Raw genomic sequence first — 18,012 nt, forward strand, 5'->3', positions numbered from 1 at the left:
AGAGCCCTGGGATGACCGGGGGGCATTGTCACAAAGCAGCCATATTTTGAAAGGAATCTTTATTTTCCGAGCAGTAGATTCAACAGTTGGCTTAAAAATATTCAGGAAACCATGTCATAAATAGATATACAATCATCCAGGCTTTGTAGTTCCACTTATAGAGCACAGGCAGAGTAGATTTAGCACAGTTCTTAAGGACCCTAGGATTTTCAGAATGGTGAGCATCGGCTTCCGCATGAAGTCACCAGCTGCCTTAGCCCCTGACTAGAGAGTCAGCCTGTCCTTTGAAGCTTTGAAGTCAGGCTTTGACTTCTCCTCTCTAGCTATGAAAGTCCTGGATGGCATCTTCTTCCAGGCTAAGGCTATATTTTCTATATTGGAAATCTGTTATGGAGCATAGCCACCTTCATTAATGATCTATCTTTGCTACGTCTCCTGGATAATTCGCTGCAGCTTCCACATCAGCACTTGCCGCTTCACCTTGCACTTTTGTGTTACGGACACGGCCTCTTTCCTTACACCTCGGGAACCAACCGCTGCCAGCCTCTGATTTTTCTCCTGCAGCTTCCTCACCTCTCTCAGCCTTCATAGAATGGAAGAGAGTCAGGGCCTCGCTCTGGATGAGGCTTTGGCTTCAGGGAATGTCGTGGCTGGTTTGATCTTCTCTCCAGACCACTCCGACTTTCTCCACATCAGCAATAAAGCTGCTTCGCTTTCTTATCATTCCTGTGTTCATGGGAAGCACGTTTAATTTCCTTCAAGAACTTCTCTGCTGCGTGCACAACTTGGTTAACTGTTTGGCTCAAGAGGCTTAGCCTTTGGCCTACTTCAGCTTTTGACATGCCCTCCCCTACGCTTAATCATTTCTACCTTTTGATCTAAAGTGAGACCCGTGCAACTCTTCCTTTTCACTTGAACACCTAGAGGCTATTGTAGGGTTATTAACTGGCCTAATTTCAATATTTTTGCATCTCGGGGAATGGGGAGGTCCAAGCCGAGGGAGAGAAACAAGGCCTGGCTGGTTGGTAGAACAGTTAGAACACACACAGCATTTATCCGTTAACTTTCCGGTCTTATACGGGAGTGGTTTATGGCACCCCAAAACAATTTCAATGGTAACGTCAAAGATCACCGATCACAGATCATCATGACAAATACAATAATAATGAAAAGTTTGGAAATAGTGCAAGACTTACCAAAACGTGACACGCAGACATGAAATGAGCAAATGCTGTCAGAAAAATGGCCCCATTAGACTTGCTCGATGCAGAATTGCCATGGCCTTCAATTTATAAAAAAAAACACAGCAACTGCAAGGCACAAGAAAGGAAGTGCGGTAGACCGAGGTATGCCTGTACTGTTGAAGTCCGTTCAGATTTTATTATTATGAAACGCTTCTGTTAGTAACACTGACAACAGTTACAGATTATGGAGTGTAATCCAGAGACATTATATCCTCTTTAAATCTTCTCGAGAATCTGATATAATAGTGTCTTAGCTCAAATACCTATGAAATAAACTGGAGGCAAAAGACTGTATGCAACGCTGCCCAGACTCCCAGGACACCTCCAGTGAGAGCGCGTGAAACCAATGAGCCTCAGAATAGTCCAGCGGAGAGACAGAAGACAAAGCGATTGTGGATCTTTCTGTTCTGTCTTCCAATCATCAAAGTTCACCCCACTAGACATCAAAATTCTGTGGGAGAATTTGCAAAAATGGCCACAATAATTCCTACCGTTCCTGGATACATCCTGGTACGTTTCCCTCTGCAATGTGACTTTGCAGCAACTCCTATCACGAGGACAGGTCTATTTCCACCCCCTGAATCTAGTTTCGGTCGTCTAACTTTCTTTGGCCGAGGGGACGTTAGCAAACAAATAGGATGCTGAGCAGAGACTTGGAAACTGCAGGTGGCTCTAGGGATCTCTGTGAAGCAAGGACCAAAGTCAGAATCTGGAGGGAAGGCCAAGCAATATGGGGAAGTGCTTAAGGCGCTCAGAGAGCTATTTGTATCTAGCGTGCGTTAAGACTCTTAATTTTAAGGAAATGAAAACGAACTTGAATTAGCTTAAGGGGAAAAAAGGTTAATTTATTGCAAGGATGCAGGAAGGCAGCAAAGCCTTAGAAAGGGGTCAATGCCGGAAATGATAATCTGGGAATTCTCTCTTCCTCTAGTACCCAGATCTCTTAGCACATTTACATCATTCTTTCCTCTTTCTTTTTTTAAAATTTATGTATTTGTTTTGAGATAGAGAGGATGCGAGCAGGGAAGGGGCAGAGAAGGGGAGAGACAGAACCCCAAGCAGGCTCCATGCTGTCAGCGCAGAATCCAAAGTGGGGCTCGAACTCACAAACTGTGAGATCATGACCTGAGCTGAGGTCAACAGTCCGATGCTCAACCGGCCGAGCCACCCAGGCGCCCCTATTCTTTTCTCTTTCTGCAATCCAGCTAGCTACCTCTTCTGCTTCCCCAGAACTCTATGGAAGAAATCACACACACAGCCTTAAATTCAAATATTACCATCCCAGGCCCACAAATGTGTCCAATTTCCAGAAGAAAGAACCTGATTAGTGTAGCTTCAGTCAGATGTGTACCCCAGAGTGGTGGGGGTGTAAGGCTTCCCAAGGATTGATCCCTGCAAATGGGGGCAGAGGGAAATTTCCAGAGAAAAGGGTAAGAACTGAGAAAATTGCATTTTACAACATTTGCCCCATTTAAAAGATGAAGAAACCAACCAAACTTCAGGGAGAATAAGGAACTCTCCCTAAGGTCACAGAGTACCAGGGGGCAAGGAAAAGATCTTAACCCAGATATAATCTCAAATCTCAACCGTTTCCACTTCTAACAGAAGTGGAAAAATATCTAAGATACATGTATTTTCTATAATTAGCATGCTTAATTCTATAAGAAAAGTTGAAATTACATTTTACGCCTAAGATACATCAAAGAAAAATACTCCCTTGTTTTACAGTTGACCATCTTTAACACATCAAATTTAACTTCTTCCTCCTGCCTTCCAATATCTTCTATAATGTAGCCCCACAACACCTAGCCTGGTTTCCACACTGCTCCACAGGAACTCTTCGTGGTGACGTAGGACTGTTTTTCTACCGATCTGAATGCATCTCAGTCACTGTCACATCGGTGCGTTCAAGGGGATGGTCCCAGAGTGGCCGTCCCCCTCCCCCTTACCATTCCGATCCTTTCTCCCTTCAGAGTTTGCTGTGAATCCAGCCTCTTCTGTGAACCTCTTTGGACAACTCAAATCTCGCTGAATTTCCGCTTTTCTGAACCCCAAGAGTCAACTCATTCAACAACAAAAAAATTTAATACGTTTGTATTCTTAAAATTTCTTTTCTTATCCGCCCCCCACTAGGCTATTGATTCCTTAAGAGGGGGGATGACACCTTGGTTTGATTCTCCAGGGGGTCACTGAAACCTTCTGGTCATCTGAATACAAAATGTGTGTGAGGGGGTATGAGTTTTCCAAACCCCATCAGATGCCTCAATGATTAACCAGTGACTACCATCGTGGGAGCTTAATCATTCCAGGGTGGAGTCAACAGCCTGCTTGACCAACGGATTCTTTTCTCTGCCATTTCTCCTAGAAATTGCAGTTATTCTTATGCCCTGAGCATGTGTTTTGATCTGTGTAGATGAGAACTGAATCTAGCTTCATTTAAATATAGACTGAACATAAATGTATTCATTGCTTTCCAGCCCGTTACACAGAGGTCTCTCATGGACGTCAGTTTCAGAATTATACACTCGTACAAGAACTCAGGTCTACATCATATCTATATCACACCATAGTATTAAGAACAGTGCTGCACGGGGGCACCTGGGTGGGTCAGTCAGTTAAGCGTCTGACTTCAGCTCAGGTCACGATGTCCCGGTCGGTGGGTTCGAGCCCCGCGTCGGGCTCTGTGCTGACAGCTTGGAGCCTGGATCCTGCTTCGGATTCTGTGTCTCCCTCTCTCTCTGCCCCTCCCCTGCTCACGCTCTGTTTTTCTCTCTCTCAAAAGTAAGTTAAAAAAAAATTTTTTTTTAATTTTAAAAAGAACAGAGCTGCACAACTAAAACCCGGAACCCAGAGCTTGCGAGAATCTGTAATATATTGAATTTTCTCCGTCATCATTATTTTTATTAAGTTCTATATATTCTTACTTTTGAAAGTCAAATGGTTCAACACAGCTTAAAATGAAAACCAGGGGGTGCCTGTCTGGCTCTGTGAGTAGAGCGTGTGACGCTTCATCTCAGGGTCATGAGTTCAAGCCCCGCATTGGGAGTGGAGCCTACTTAAAATTTTTAAAAATTTAACAAAATTTAAGTGAAAAACAATAGTCTCCTGCCACAACCTTCCCACCCCCCAGAGGCAGCTGGTTCCACTCCTTTAATCTTTATTCTGGCATATGCCTCCATAATTAAAAATAATGTGTTGCTATTATTATGTGAATTACTAATACAAATGTAATTTACGCTCATATAAATATATAATATAGTTATAGTTACTAAAAATATTTTTAAACTTCTTGGTTTTTACTTTTAAGATAGTATATATTTTCTATTATGGAAGATAAGATTTTAACTCTGCGACATTATATATGTGTGTGTGTGTGTGTGTTTGTATATATACATATGTGTGCGTATATATATATGTGCATCTATATACATATATATAGGCACTTCCCCTCCCTTATCTTCTCAGTTATTTACTTCATTTTTTGCGAACCCGATATCCAGGCTGTACATTTTATGTTATGCAGTGATCTTTCATAACTGAGTACAAACATTTGGTCTTTTGGTTAAATTTCCTTTTCGTATACAACTTTTTTGTTCTCCCTAAAAGTAATGATCGTCCCTTTTTCTTCTATTGGCTTGGTTTTCTCTGTTTTTGCCACTGATCTGTCCCCATACCGTTGTCAGCTCCCCTGACAACGCTCATCCAGCCCTCAGTGGCCAGAAGCCCCGAGCTGTCCTGTGCCAGCCTCTCTGTAGACCCGCAGCCCAGATGCCAACTTGGACATTCCTTCGACCACCAACCAGTATGTGGCTTCTCTTTATCTCAGGTGAGATGGAGACCTGTTTCCTAGATCCCGTGTCTTAATTTCCCTTGGTTGGCACCCTCGTGTAGGCAGGACTCTTGCCTGTAGATTTCTGAGAAAGGCTAAGGAGGTGGTACCTTTTTTGAGACTTCAGTGTCTGAAAATATGTTTATGCCACTCTCATTCTTAATAGTTTGGCTGGTCTAGTAAATACTGTTTCGTTTCCGCACTACCCGAGATCTCTTGGTCACCTTTCCCTTGGTAAATCTCCCACGTCTCGGGTCTCACTTTTCCAAGATAACATCTAGAATGTGCCCTTTGGCTGCTGGGGTTGGGGAGGGAAATATGTAGCCTAAATTCTTCCAATGACACGTACGTGGGTAAGACTTCGGTTCCGAAGTCAGCAGTGTGAGAGGCGCCTGGGTGGCTCGGCAGTTACTCAGTCGACCTCTGAGGTCGGCTCGGTTCATGATCTCATGGTTCATGAGATTGAGCCCAGCGTAGGGCTCTGCACTGACAGCCCGGGGCCTGCTTGGGATTCTCTCTCTGCCCTTCCCCACACACTCTCTGTCTCAAAATAAATCAATAAACTTAAAAAAAAAGTAAGCAACATGAGAAAGTGGCTGTTTCCTTTTTTTATGTTTTTATTTTGTGGTAGATTATGGAGACGGCGATCTACTCTGTGGGGGAGGGATGGCTCGATACAGAGCTGACTCATCATTGCTGCAAGCTGTGGTATCCGGAGAAGTGTGGTAGTGTGGATGTTTTCTCAGGTACAGTCCCCACGATGGTCTTTGGGTGTGGGTCCTGGCAACATGGTGTGCAAGCATGCATTCTCTTACTTACCAGAAAAGCCCATAAACAACCCAAACAATGTAACGTCAATAAACTTCTTATCTGCTTACATCAACCGTATAGATTCTGCTGTTTACAATTAAGAATGCTGATTTGGCTGGGTATAGAATTGTAGCTTCGAAATCATTTTCCTTCTGAATTTGCAAAGCATCGTTCAATGGTCTCCTGGTTATGTTTCTGTTGAGAAGTCTTAGTTGAGAATCTGTTGAGTTCTTCTGTTGAGAAATGACTTCGTTTTCTCCTCGAAAGCAATGAGGCTATTTTTTTAATACCGAGTACTTTGAAATAGCTATTCAAAATAACATGGCATGGGTTGCATTCATTGGGCTGCCACACACAGTTGTACATGTTGTGCACTGCACCACTCTGGGGAATACTATTCCCATAACATTCACAGACACAACCTATATGGCCGTCCATGATGACACTGTGGACATCCTGTGGGACCTTACAACCTAGAGGTTGCTATCCTTGAGCTCTGGGAAATCATTGGTATAACCTTTCTTTCTCAACCATTGTCTTCGTTCTATCTCTGGAATACCTATTAGTCAAATATTGGGCTTCGTAGATTCGTTTCCTCATTTTCTTATCGGGTCTCTATTTTTCATTCCATGTCTCCTTGTACCACTTTCTGAGAGATTTCCTCCACTTTATCTTCCAAACTTCTACTGAATATTTAACATCAGCTATGCTATTTTTAATTTACAAGACTTCTTTTTAAAAATAGCAGCACTCTGTTCTCCAGGATCCAAGATCTTATCTTATTTCTCGGAAGAGATCAATTAGAGATTCACTCACTTTTTTTTCTCCTTTTCGATTTTCTTCTGTTCACTGCATCCTTTCCTTTCTCTTTCCTTCTCATCCACTGTTCCTCCGTCAATTATTGGGGTCTCGCGTTTATGTTAGAGACGATATTAAAAATGCCTGGCGATTGATGGCATTGGTATTTCTGAGACGGAAGCTGTTTGGAATATGTGTACAGTGTGGCTTCCCTCTGCGTGCCTGCTTTTCTGAGGATCCCAACTGAGAGTCCCGGAGGTCTTTTCTCCTGATCTAGTCTATTTTCCCCCCGAAAGAAATCCGCCTCGGGTTGGGTGTGGCAGGCAGGGAGAGGCGAAGCCTGAGCAGCCAGTATTCTCAGATCGGAGTGCAGGCAGTGGCTCCACACTACTGCGTGCAATTATCCCGAGGGGTCCATGAGGAAAGCAGGTAAAGCACCAAATTTAACTTACGATTGTGAAATCAATGGGACCAAACGCTCCAAGAAGTGTTTTCCTTCATTTCTCTCATCTATTCAGCATATTACTGAGGCTTGCCCAGGACACCTTCTCGCCTAGATGGACAGAGACACATTGACCAATATTCTTCCTTGGTTCTTTGTTCTCTAGACATCACACAGAGCACTATCCTTCTCTTGTGACAATACGTTCCTGCAGGCAAGATAGACAGGCAGCTAGATAATTCGGATACAGATACTTGCATCAGTTATGGCTTTCTTGACATCAGTTACTTATTTATTTATTTATTTATTTAGGACAGAGAGAGCGCATGCACAAGTACGAAGCAGAGGAGGGGCAGAGAGAGACACACAGAACGTGACGCAGTCTCCAGGTTCCGAGCTGTCGGCATAGCTAGCGCCTCGTGCGGGGCCTGAACCCACGAACTGGGAGATCGTGACCGGAGCCAAAGTCAGACTCTTAACCAGCGGAGCCACCCAGGCGCCCACAAGTCAATTACTTTTGATGAACCCTTCACAAGGCTTTGCTTATAGTACAGCTCTCCTGACTCAGCCGGACGACTGCCCATCTCAACAAGAACGTTCGTGATCATCTCTTGGGATGGGTTATGCTTCCTGCTGGCGGCTCTGACCCATTTGTGATGATTCTTATTAACCTTAAGAAAGTGATTAAGAGGGGCGCCTGGGTGGCGCAGTCGGTTAAGCGTCCGACTTCAGCCAGGTCACGATCTCGCGGTCCGTGAGTTCGAGCCCCGCGTCGGGCTCTGGGCTGATGGCTCAGAGCCTGGAGCCTGTTTCCGATTCTGTGTCTCCCTCTCTCTCTGCCCCTCCCTCGTTCATGCTCTGTCTCTCTCTGTCCCAAAAATAAATAAACGTTGAAAAAAAAATTAAAAAAAAAAAATAAGAAAAAAAAAAAGAAAGTGATTAAGAATTACAAGAGGGAAGCCTCATCCTTAAATTTTAAATATGACACTTACATGGAGCCGCTAGTCCACTAAGTACCCACTAATGGTGTGAGTTCTTCCCCTTTCTTTAGGTGTGGTTTAGATGTTTTCTTTTAAAGACTGAGCAAATTAGTAAAACTAGTAAATTAGTAAAAAATTAGTAAAGATCACCTTATTTTAAGCACAGAAAACTATTCTAAAGGACAACCAGGCAGGAATTATAAATAAAAAAGAACTAGAAAGTAGAGAAAGGGAGGGAAGTAAAACCAGCAATATCCCGGAGAAGCAAGATCTATGAAAACGTAAGAGGGAAAAGTTTTATATATTGTTCTCTCTGAAGAGACCCAGGACGTGTGTTGAAGGCCAGATTTTCAAGATATTTCCGACATCCTACAAAACAATTAAGAATGGAAGGGAAATAGAAAAATAGCAGCCTTCTTAAAACAAGGAAGGCTTTGCACACGTATATATTTAACCAGTGGCAAACACATTGTGGGAGAGCTGATAAGGAGCCCTCCGTGGCAGCCACTATTAATTCAGTGAAGCAAGTTCATGCATATTTTATTCCCAGATACTGCCTTATTATAATTTTCTTCCTAAAGATATTGTAACCCTAAACCATTCCTGTCAAAAAAAGATTTGGAAAAGATTGCTATTTTTCTGCCAAAACCCATTTACCCTTCCTCTTGGGAACAGTCTGGATGGTATTTGCCAGTTAGATAAGGCCATATGATGAAATTCGGGCCAACAGACAAGAGCTGAAGCGAAGGGTGCTACCTCAGGGTGTGTGCTGTTTCTCTGAGCTACGATCCAGACACGGTGGTGGCCCAGCTTGGATCTTGCACATAGTGACCGTGTCCTGGGGAATGTGTCCTCTGCAGAGCACAGCCGGCCTGGACTGCTCCCTTTGGAACAGTTAAGCGAAAGAGAAGTTTCTCTCTGTTACAGGCTTCGCTTAACTATCTTAACTATTAAGATCACACTGTCTATTTCTGTAGGTTCCTGTCGCTTTCTAAACTAGTCTAGCCATCTCTCTGCAAATTGCCTCAATTCTGAGCAGTACTGTCTTCTGCCAACAGCCACCATCAACAATATGGGAAGGTAATGAAAAATCTGTCCGAGAAAACTACTTTATATTGAAAAGTGTTGGGGCGCCTGGGTGGCTCAGTCAGTTAAGGGTCTGACTCTTGACTTCCGCTCAGGTGGTGGTCCCATGGTTCCTGAGTTCGAGCCCTAGGCTGACAGCGCAGAGCCTGCTCGGGATTCCCTCTCTTTCTCCCCCTCTCTCCTCCTCCCCTGCTCATGCTCTCTCTCTCAAAATAAATAAATAAACTAAAAAAAAAAAAAAGAGTGTAACATACGTCTTTTTTTTTTTTTTTAATTTTTTTTTTTTTTCAACGTTTATTTATTTTTCGGACAGAGAGAGACAGAGCATGAACGGGGGAGGGGCAGAGAGAGAGGGAGACACAGAATCAGAAACAGGCTCCAGGCTCCGAGCCATTAGCCCAGAGCCTGACGCGGGGCTCGAACTCAGGGACCGCGAGATCGTGACCTGGCTGAAGTCGGACGCTTAACCGACTGCGCCACCCAGGCGCCCCGAGTGTAACATACGTCTTAAATCGCTCTTCTAATTCCGTCCTAAAGCCCTGTAGGATAAGTCGTGTTTGAGGTTTCTGTTTCAGACATCTACTGTTTATTGAGATAGGAGTATTGTTTAGAGTTAAAGTTTAAAAAAAAATGTAATTGTTAACGCCCCTCCCCACCCCCAGGTCTGGCACTTTCCGGCAAGATGACCAAGGCGGTGAAGCGACAGCTGAGAATTTCCTCACGGTGTTCTTCTGCTTCTTCAGTCCTATTCTATCATCAGTACGGTTCAAATTTCACTGTAAGAGACAAAAGGTGTGAATGTTTCCTGTTTGTCATTAGAACCGAAAGCTTTATTTGAGTTTATTTTACAAATTGGCTGCACAGGTTTTACATGACCCATTGGTTTAAATTTCCTTCACAATTACCTACTTTGCACACCGCCCTTTTGCACTTTGATAGGCTACGAAATACAACCACACAGTCCGCGGTTAAAATTATTGAGAGAACTTCTCATCTAAGTGGAACATTTGTTCTCAATCATCACTTCAAGCGTACGTCACTGAGGCTACCTCTCTACATACTCTCAATCTACTTGACGTCGATATTTGCTAAAAATTCCAGTTCAAAATATAAAATTCTTGGGATGGGGGGAGGTTTTCTCTAACTGCTGTCGCATATAAAACGTACAAATCCCATTGGGAGTTTTTCCAATTGTCGTTGCCTGAGTTCTATTCAGGTTAATTGCAGAGTGCCTATTCAACCATTCTAATCAATATAAGGGAAAAATCCTTCAAAGAAAAGGGAAGGCCAGGATGAGGAAGACTCACTTATTTACCCAGTGTAGACATAATGCACGCTCATTAAAGGAGTATTAGGGAGAGGCCGTTCGAAAGACAATAGTCATATTTGTACTAGACCTATCTATGTGTACTGTACTTTGGAGTCTTCAATACAGAACTGAAATGTGAATTACTTCATAATCAGCACATCGTGGTGAACCGGAACACTAAATACAAAAAGCAAAAGGAAGACAATGACAGGTACACAAAAAGGATGACATGTGGCAGAGAGGAAGCAAAGTATCAACCAGGCAATGACAAATCAATTGCAGCCTTGAGGACTAAGATAGTTAGCCTCAAGTTGTCTTGTTTTGTTTTGTTTGAATATGGCACTACGTACATTCTGGGGTCCCTTAATCAGAAAATTCAGCATTTCCAGGATACTACCCACAGCATGCACAAAAGAAGATGGGTGTTGGGGCGCCTGGGTGGCGCAGTCGGTTAAGCGTCCGACTTCAGCCAGGTCACGATCTCGCGGTCCGTGAGTTCGAGCCCCGCGTCGGGCTCTGGGCTGATGGCTCAGAGCCTGGAGCCTGTTTCCGATTCTGTGTCTCCCTCTCTCTCTGCCCCTCCCCCGTTCATGCTCTGTCTCTCTCTGTCCCAAAAATAAATAAACGTTGAAAAAAAAAAAAAATTAAAAAAAAAAAAAAAAAAGAAGATGGGTGTGCCTGGGTGGCTCAGTCTGTTGAACATCCGACTCTTGATTTTGGCTCAGGTCATGATCCCAGGGTTGTGAGACGAGCCCCGCATTGGGCTCCACGTTAAACATGGAGCCTGCTTAAGATTCTCTCTCCCTCAGGGCGCCTGGGTAGCTCAGTAGATTAAGCGTCCAACTCTTGGTTTCAGCTCAGGTCATGATCTCACGGTTCACGGGCTCAAGCCCCGCGTTGGACTCTGCACTGACAGTGCAGAGCCCGCTTAGGATTCTTTCTCTCCCTTTCTCTCTCTGCCCCTCCCCTCTCTCTGTCTCTAAGATTCTCTTTCCCCCCGTCTCTCTCCCCCTCTGTCCCTCTCCCCCTCTCCCCACTCTCTCTCTCTCTCTCTCAAAAAAACAAGTAAAAAGAAGACAAAAATATAAGCAAAAAAACCTCTCTCGTTGCCCCAAAACTAAAGCTGAGCACATTACTCATAACAGAACATCCTATTCTCAGATTAGAAACCCATTTCCTATTATCCTAGAGTCAATTCTGATAAGCCTGCTTATTGGTGTCTTTAATTCAACATAGGAAATCAGGATGGGGAACCAGGTTTGAGGGAGGAGACAGGAAAGTATAAACCACAAAGACAAAAGTGCGAGCACTCTGAGATCCTTTAAAGTACAAGGGACTTGTGGGACCTCCAGCAGCCTGCCGTGGCTTCACGTCCACATACCCACGCCACCATGAAAGCACTCAGCCATTCAAGGAAGATCAAACTACGTTATTATTTCACAAAGGCAAATTAGTGCACCACAGACTGCTTCTTAAAAGAATTTTATCGAAAGCAGTTTTGTTTTAAATTCTAGACCTTAATAGACCGCTCCATTAGAAAATTCACTTGTGAAAACCAGGCTAGATAGGATGTTACTACTAGTAATCTGATGACAGTGAACTCTCTCTCTCTCTCTGACCTCTACTCATAGAATAGTCACTGACCTAATTTACAGTGGGAGGCAATACACCGATTCTTTTCCCCCAATAGATCTGCTTGCCCAGGCCCCGGTGACCAATGGTGTAAGGCTGAGGCCGGTGCTATTGAACACAACAATCCTAAAACATGCCTGAAATCTGTCCAACGTTTCCTTCCGAACCAGGCTATAGAAAGAAAACAGAAACAGAATGAGGAAATGGCGTAGACTGGACTCGAGATGCGTGCAACCCCGAAAGCAAGTCAGAGCAAGGCCCCTGGGCTGAGGCAACACTTTCAAAATCACTTCAGATGAATGGAAGTTCTATTTTTAAATAATTTTCCTTAGTTTAGCTCTCAAGATGTTTGCAAGATGACACAGAGATCACATCAAATTCTGATCTTTGGGTTTCAAAATCTACTTTTTCCATTAGAGAATTAAAGACTTCACTGCCTTTTTGTAAGTGACAAGCTCAGAATTACTCTGTCAGTGGTAATGACCTGTAATTGTAGAATCCAATCATTTTTACTTAATTTCACATCCACCAAATATTGTCCCAAGCTCACGCTTTCCTTCAATCCATTCTTTCAACAAATACTTACTGAGCATTTACTCTGCTAGTTACTAGGTTTGAGCGCAGAGACTCAACAGGGAACATAATATACAGTCCGTGTCTAGTGCACTTAGTACATTTAGGGAATGAAATGGAATTCAATGCCATCTAGTTTCTTGGTGACTCTTTGAGATGGTTATAGACACTCCAAAGAGTAATAAGGTCTGGGCTTGGGATTTCATGTAACAATCGTTGAGCGTGACCATGACAGATCTGATACAGACACTTGAATGTCTCCGGTTATGTTTACCTGCATGTTAAATTATCAGAGGTCCAAAGGTTTAAAACCTATTTTTATTCGCTAATACTTTTCCTCCATATGGGCACGCTGAGCACCAAGCTAACTTTTAGAGTTCAACTTTCTCACCTTTTAGGGAAAGAGGGAAAACACATAAGATAAATTTTAAAAAGTAGTGAGATTAGCTCAAGATCCTCTTCTTTAATACAAAAACTATGGAGAAAACATGGCAACATAAAGACTGTTTACCCAAGCTGAGGCTAACCAACTTTGATGTTCAAGGAACCCTGAGGCATTTCCTTTTCTTAGAGAATATCTGAAGGAATATGAACCAATCTGGCTGCTGAGAGTAAGTAAATTACATCCACCACATTTCCACCGCTTCAACGCTCGACCCAGCACTGCTACTAAATATATAAACCTGGGATGACAGCAGAGAATAAATACTGAGTGTAAGGGAGTTACGACACGACACTTCTTCAAAAAAACAAAAACAAAAACAAAAACAAACCCGAGCCAAAGAAAGACAATGGGAAAGACACAGACAGATATTTTAGGCGAGACCGCTAAAAAAACGTGTTGCCGTGCAATACAATCTTAGGATTCGTTAATTTTTTTTTTTTAACACACACCTTTGAGAATCTCAATCGAGGAGTTGGGACTCTAATTCAAAAATGAAACCGAACCCAGAAGAAATCGGTTTCTTCCGAATAGTCATGGGCTTCTAGAATGCTTTTTAGGAAATTATACCTAATTAGCCTATTCATATGTGTAAGTTTTAAGCATATCCAAATTTTATACATGTCTACATAAAGGGGAGAAGAGGAAAGAGCCATATTTAGCTAGGTGATTCAAATAATTTTTTTCCCCAAGTTAATCAGCGATGCCATGAGGCAAACCTTATCTTGCCTAAAAAAGCAGAGATGCGTGATTAGTTAACATTTAAAAAAGTTCATTAGTTAACATTTAAAGGAAATTGTCCTGCTAACCAATGGCATTCTTCCAAAAATGTGGTTAAGCAATGAACTCAAGCTCAAATGTGCCTAGACACGTGACACATAAACAGATGCCATTATCAACTGTAAAGTAAAACATCCAAAGCAGCTGTTTTTATTCTACGATAAACAACATACCCCGATTATATATACACAGGTGTGCTCGTAAAGTAAATCCGATTAACACGTGTTAAACTTAATAGATTCCCGTGGTCTCCAGATGCCAGACTGGATAAAAATTAGGGCACTGCTTTGGTTACTCTTTGAAACATGTGAATCTGTGCTGAGAATAAGTGAAACGCAAAACGCTGATACTTAGACACTGTGCTGGCTAACACAATACCTGCACTTCCCTGTTTAGTAGCCATCCTCTATAGTTTGACAGGAATTATAATTAGAAATAATGAGAGCAATGTCCTCAGTTACTCCACCTTTAAATTATATTTCTCAAAGACTTATCCTGTGAAATGACTAATGATTATCCTACCCTGTTCACGTGAGAACTTAAGAAACCTCCCTCAGAATTCCGTGACAGCTTTACACACGGAAAAAAGGCACATACGTGTAAGAAAAGCTCCCACAAGTGTCACTTTTGAAATTCAAAAACGGCCTTAGCCAAAAAGACATTGCCAAAGTAAAATTACACATTTTATTCATTCATTCCATCAGCTGAGAATCGCTCTATTGTACAAATACAGCATTGTACAAAAAAATCACAAAATGTTACAAAATAAAAAAGTACAAACTGCAGTACTTAATAAATAGGACTGAAAGTAGTTAAAGTGGAAATAAGATAGATTTCAGGTTGGGAACACTGTTTGACCCAGCAAACCATACAAGATCTGTTTACAGACATTTTTATTTGTACATAATACAGGGCAATCCTATTTTGCCTTTTGAGAGAATTTAAAAGGAATAAAATATTAAGACGGTATTCTCCTGCTGTGAAACAACCGCCACGGTTGATTCAAGGCATTTATGTTGTTAGTTTTTCAAATCTCTTAGTTGAATCCGAGAAGCCATACAAAGCAGGAGGCTTATCTTGTCACAAAGTTAAAATGCTTCTATAACAAAATGACAAATATAAATAAAAACGGTTCAGAGCACCAATCTACTCTAAATGCCAACCAAAGTACAAGAAGAGTTGTCACTGTACCATCAGCAAACATCAGACTTTCATTCAAGTAAGCTGGTACTATCCCTTAAAGAAAACTCCCACAACCTTCCCTTAAGTGTTTCTCTTTAAAAGGTTTACCATTTCTAGAAAAATAATGATTTCCAAAACAACAAATCTGGTTTTCATCAAAATGGAATGGGCCAATCAGTCTGGTAACACGAACGCATCAATATCCACTCGAAATAATTATCTAAGAATCGTAAAATTCAAAGTGAACAACATAAAATCACTACTAAATCACAAAACTCTGTTCAAAGTAAGAAACTTCATGTAAAGCGCTTCTCTGGATTTATGCTGGAAAGCTGTCAAAATGGAACACACGTCATAGGTGAAGGTACACCAATTTTTAAAAATGTTGTGCAAAAATACATTTGTGTAGAAAACAGATGACCAGGAATGAACAAATTTACACCGTGAGAAACTAGCTTGCAAATTAAGTAGTGCCAACTTTATACAGCAAATTATAAATAGCAGTAGGACAGTAGGATCACCGAAAGCCATCATGAAACATCATTTAGGTGCCCAGCAACCTTCAGCTCTGAGGAGAAAACATTCAAAAAAATGATTAAGGCATTACACCTACAGTAAATCTACTAGGAAGTTTAAAAGTGCTATTACCCTGATTAGAGTTCATAATTCTCCCGACACAAATCACGTATGCAATTCTCCCAGGGTGTGGGTTTTCAGCCACTTCAAGAGCATGCATTTTGTTCAATATACATTTTGGACAGGGATATGGCCATGGATTTGGCAAGTTCCTCATCGCGTTTTCTCTGCACTTGAGTCTGTTTGCACCAACTGTCATACTCTGGGTTAGGATAGGAGTGATCGAACACCGCATCATAATGTCCATTACTGAGCCAACTGAGCCAAATACTAGGCCTTAGGGAATCCTCTGGGCCCAAATAGTGAATCATGGTAGACACCGTGGGGCTCTCCAACCTCCCTCCAGTAGTTAAATGTATATTCACATTCAGCATCTGCCCCATGGCCAGCAGCTCCGGGTACCCGGCCCACGCCCCGTCTTGAGCAGCAGCGATGATGAACTCCCCCACGTCGCCCTCAATCAGGGGGCTAAAGTGGTCAAGATGATCGGCGATGTAATGCACCGTCTGTTCCCTCAGCTCTCGGTGCAGGCTCTGGTCCCCGTACACCGTCTTGCTGACCGCCCGGTAGAGGCAGTTGCCGTCGGGAATGATGTGAAAACGGTACTTATTCCTCTGTCGCAGGTACTTGTCCTGCCTCTCCACCTCCGCCAGGTACAGGGCCAGTTTCTCGTCTCTGGGATCCGACCTGGAGACGATCACCGCCTCGGCCCCGCCGCTCTGGGCGGCCTCGCCGCCCCGCGCCGGGGGCGCCTCGGCCTCCGGGTCGGGCCGCCGTGCCTCGTCCGCGGCGGGAGGGTCGCTGCGGTCGCCCGCCCTCTCCCAGCCCCGGAGGCTCCTGTCCGCCGGGTGCTCCTCGCCCCACGGGCCGGGGCTGGGCTCCGGGCTCCCCGGGGGCGGCGCGGGGCCTCGGTGCTTGGCGGCGGCCAGGGCCTGGCGGTGCTCGCTCAGTCGGAAGTTTCTGTCGGGGCCCTCGCGGGCCGCGTCCAGGCCCGCGGGCTCGGGGCAGTCGGGCCTCAGCAGCTCCTCCAGCAGCCAGGCCGAGGAGCCCCGGCGCGGCGGGACCGGGGCGGCGGGCGCCGGGGCCAGCAGGAGGCAGCGGCCGCGCTGGGCGGCGGGCGCCGCGGCGCCGGGCTCGGGCCCGTGCAGCAGGAGCCGGTCGGCGCCCAGGGCCCGCACCGTGATCTGCGCCGTGGACGTGTAGTGCGGCGGCAGCGGCGGCTTGCAGGACCCGCCGGGCGGGCCGGCGGCGGCCGCGGCGGGGGCGGCGGCCCCGGACACCATCTCGAAGCAGGAGGAGAAGGCGGGCATCTTGGCGGCGGGGGCGGCGGCGGCTTCTCGGGGCTCGGCGGCCGCGGCAGGCTGGCACTCACCGGTCTCGGGCTCTGGCTCGCCGCTGGCGGGGCCCGGGGGCTGCAGCGAGACCTTGAAGGGGGCGGCGGCGGCGGCGGCGGCGGCGGGAGGAGCGGGCGCTGCGGCCGTGGGACCCGGTCCCCCGGCTGGGTAGTGGGTGCAGACGCTGCTGTAGAGCTGCATGTCCCTGCCCGCCGCTCGGGCCCCTTATAGGCGCGGCGAGCCCCTGTGAGGGGGACACACCCTCCGGGCCCGGGGGAGGGGGCCGGCCCGGCGCGATGACCCAGTGCCCCTAGAATAGAAATGACCGAAGGGCCACCCGCCGCCGGCGCGTCAAGAGCCGCAAATAGCGCCCGGGTCCCCGCCAAATTCCTGCTGCGCCACAACGCGCGGTGGGGGCGGGGAGGGGACGCGCGCTCGACCCCGGCCGGCGCGCTCGGCCCGCAGACCCGGGGCGCCGCGCCCGCCTGCCGCTGCTCCGGCCCGCGGCGGCCGCTGGGGACTGTCGGAGGAAGCCGCCCGCCCCGCTGGAGCGCGTCCCGACAGCGAGGAGCAGTGCAGGGCCCGCGGAGGGGCCGGGAGGCGGGGCCGCGGTTGTTTACCTCAGGCCGCGCGGCCGCGTCACGTGGGCCCGTTGGAATGCGCGGCTCGTCTCGGCGCCCCATTCAACAGCGCGGGCTCGCCCCGCCCCCCGGCCCGCGCCCCGCCCCGTTCGGCGGACGCCATGGGCGTGGCCGCGGCGCTGGTTGGGGCGGGGGGCGGGGGACGGGCGCGGGCGCGCGCGCGCGCGCGGGCGGGGCGCGGGCTGGAGAGCGCTGCGCCGGGGTGGCCTGCGCGGGCTAGGCGTTCCTGGCCTCGGCGGGCGAGGAGGCGGTGACAGCTCTCGCCTGCTCTGCCACGGGTTTCGGTGCTGCGCC

The 18,012-nt window shown here is 45.9% G+C and overlaps 1 protein-coding gene across 1 annotated transcript; it reads right to left on the bottom strand.

Annotated features, from left to right (window-relative positions):
* Nucleotides 1-14,595: 14,595 nt before the first annotated feature.
* On the bottom strand, nt 14,596-17,416 carry OTUD1 (OTU deubiquitinase 1). Its single transcript, XM_086714748.1, has one exon. The coding sequence runs from the start codon at nt 17,276-17,278 to the stop codon at nt 15,830-15,832; it is 1,449 nt and encodes a 482-aa protein (XP_086570874.1). The 5' UTR covers nt 17,279-17,416; the 3' UTR covers nt 14,596-15,829.
* Nucleotides 17,417-18,012: the final 596 nt, after the last annotated feature.

This window comes from Puma concolor, chromosome B4, assembly GCF_028749965.1.
Source record: "Puma concolor isolate L17-30 chromosome B4, mPumCon1.1.hap2, whole genome shotgun sequence".
In the NCBI taxonomy this organism is placed as follows: domain Eukaryota; kingdom Metazoa; phylum Chordata; class Mammalia; order Carnivora; family Felidae; genus Puma; species Puma concolor.

Coding starts and splice junctions, on each gene's coding strand:
- OTUD1 (XM_086714748.1), bottom strand. CDS start 17,278: ATGCAGCTCTACAGCAGCGTCTGCACCCACTACCCAGCCGGGGGACCG.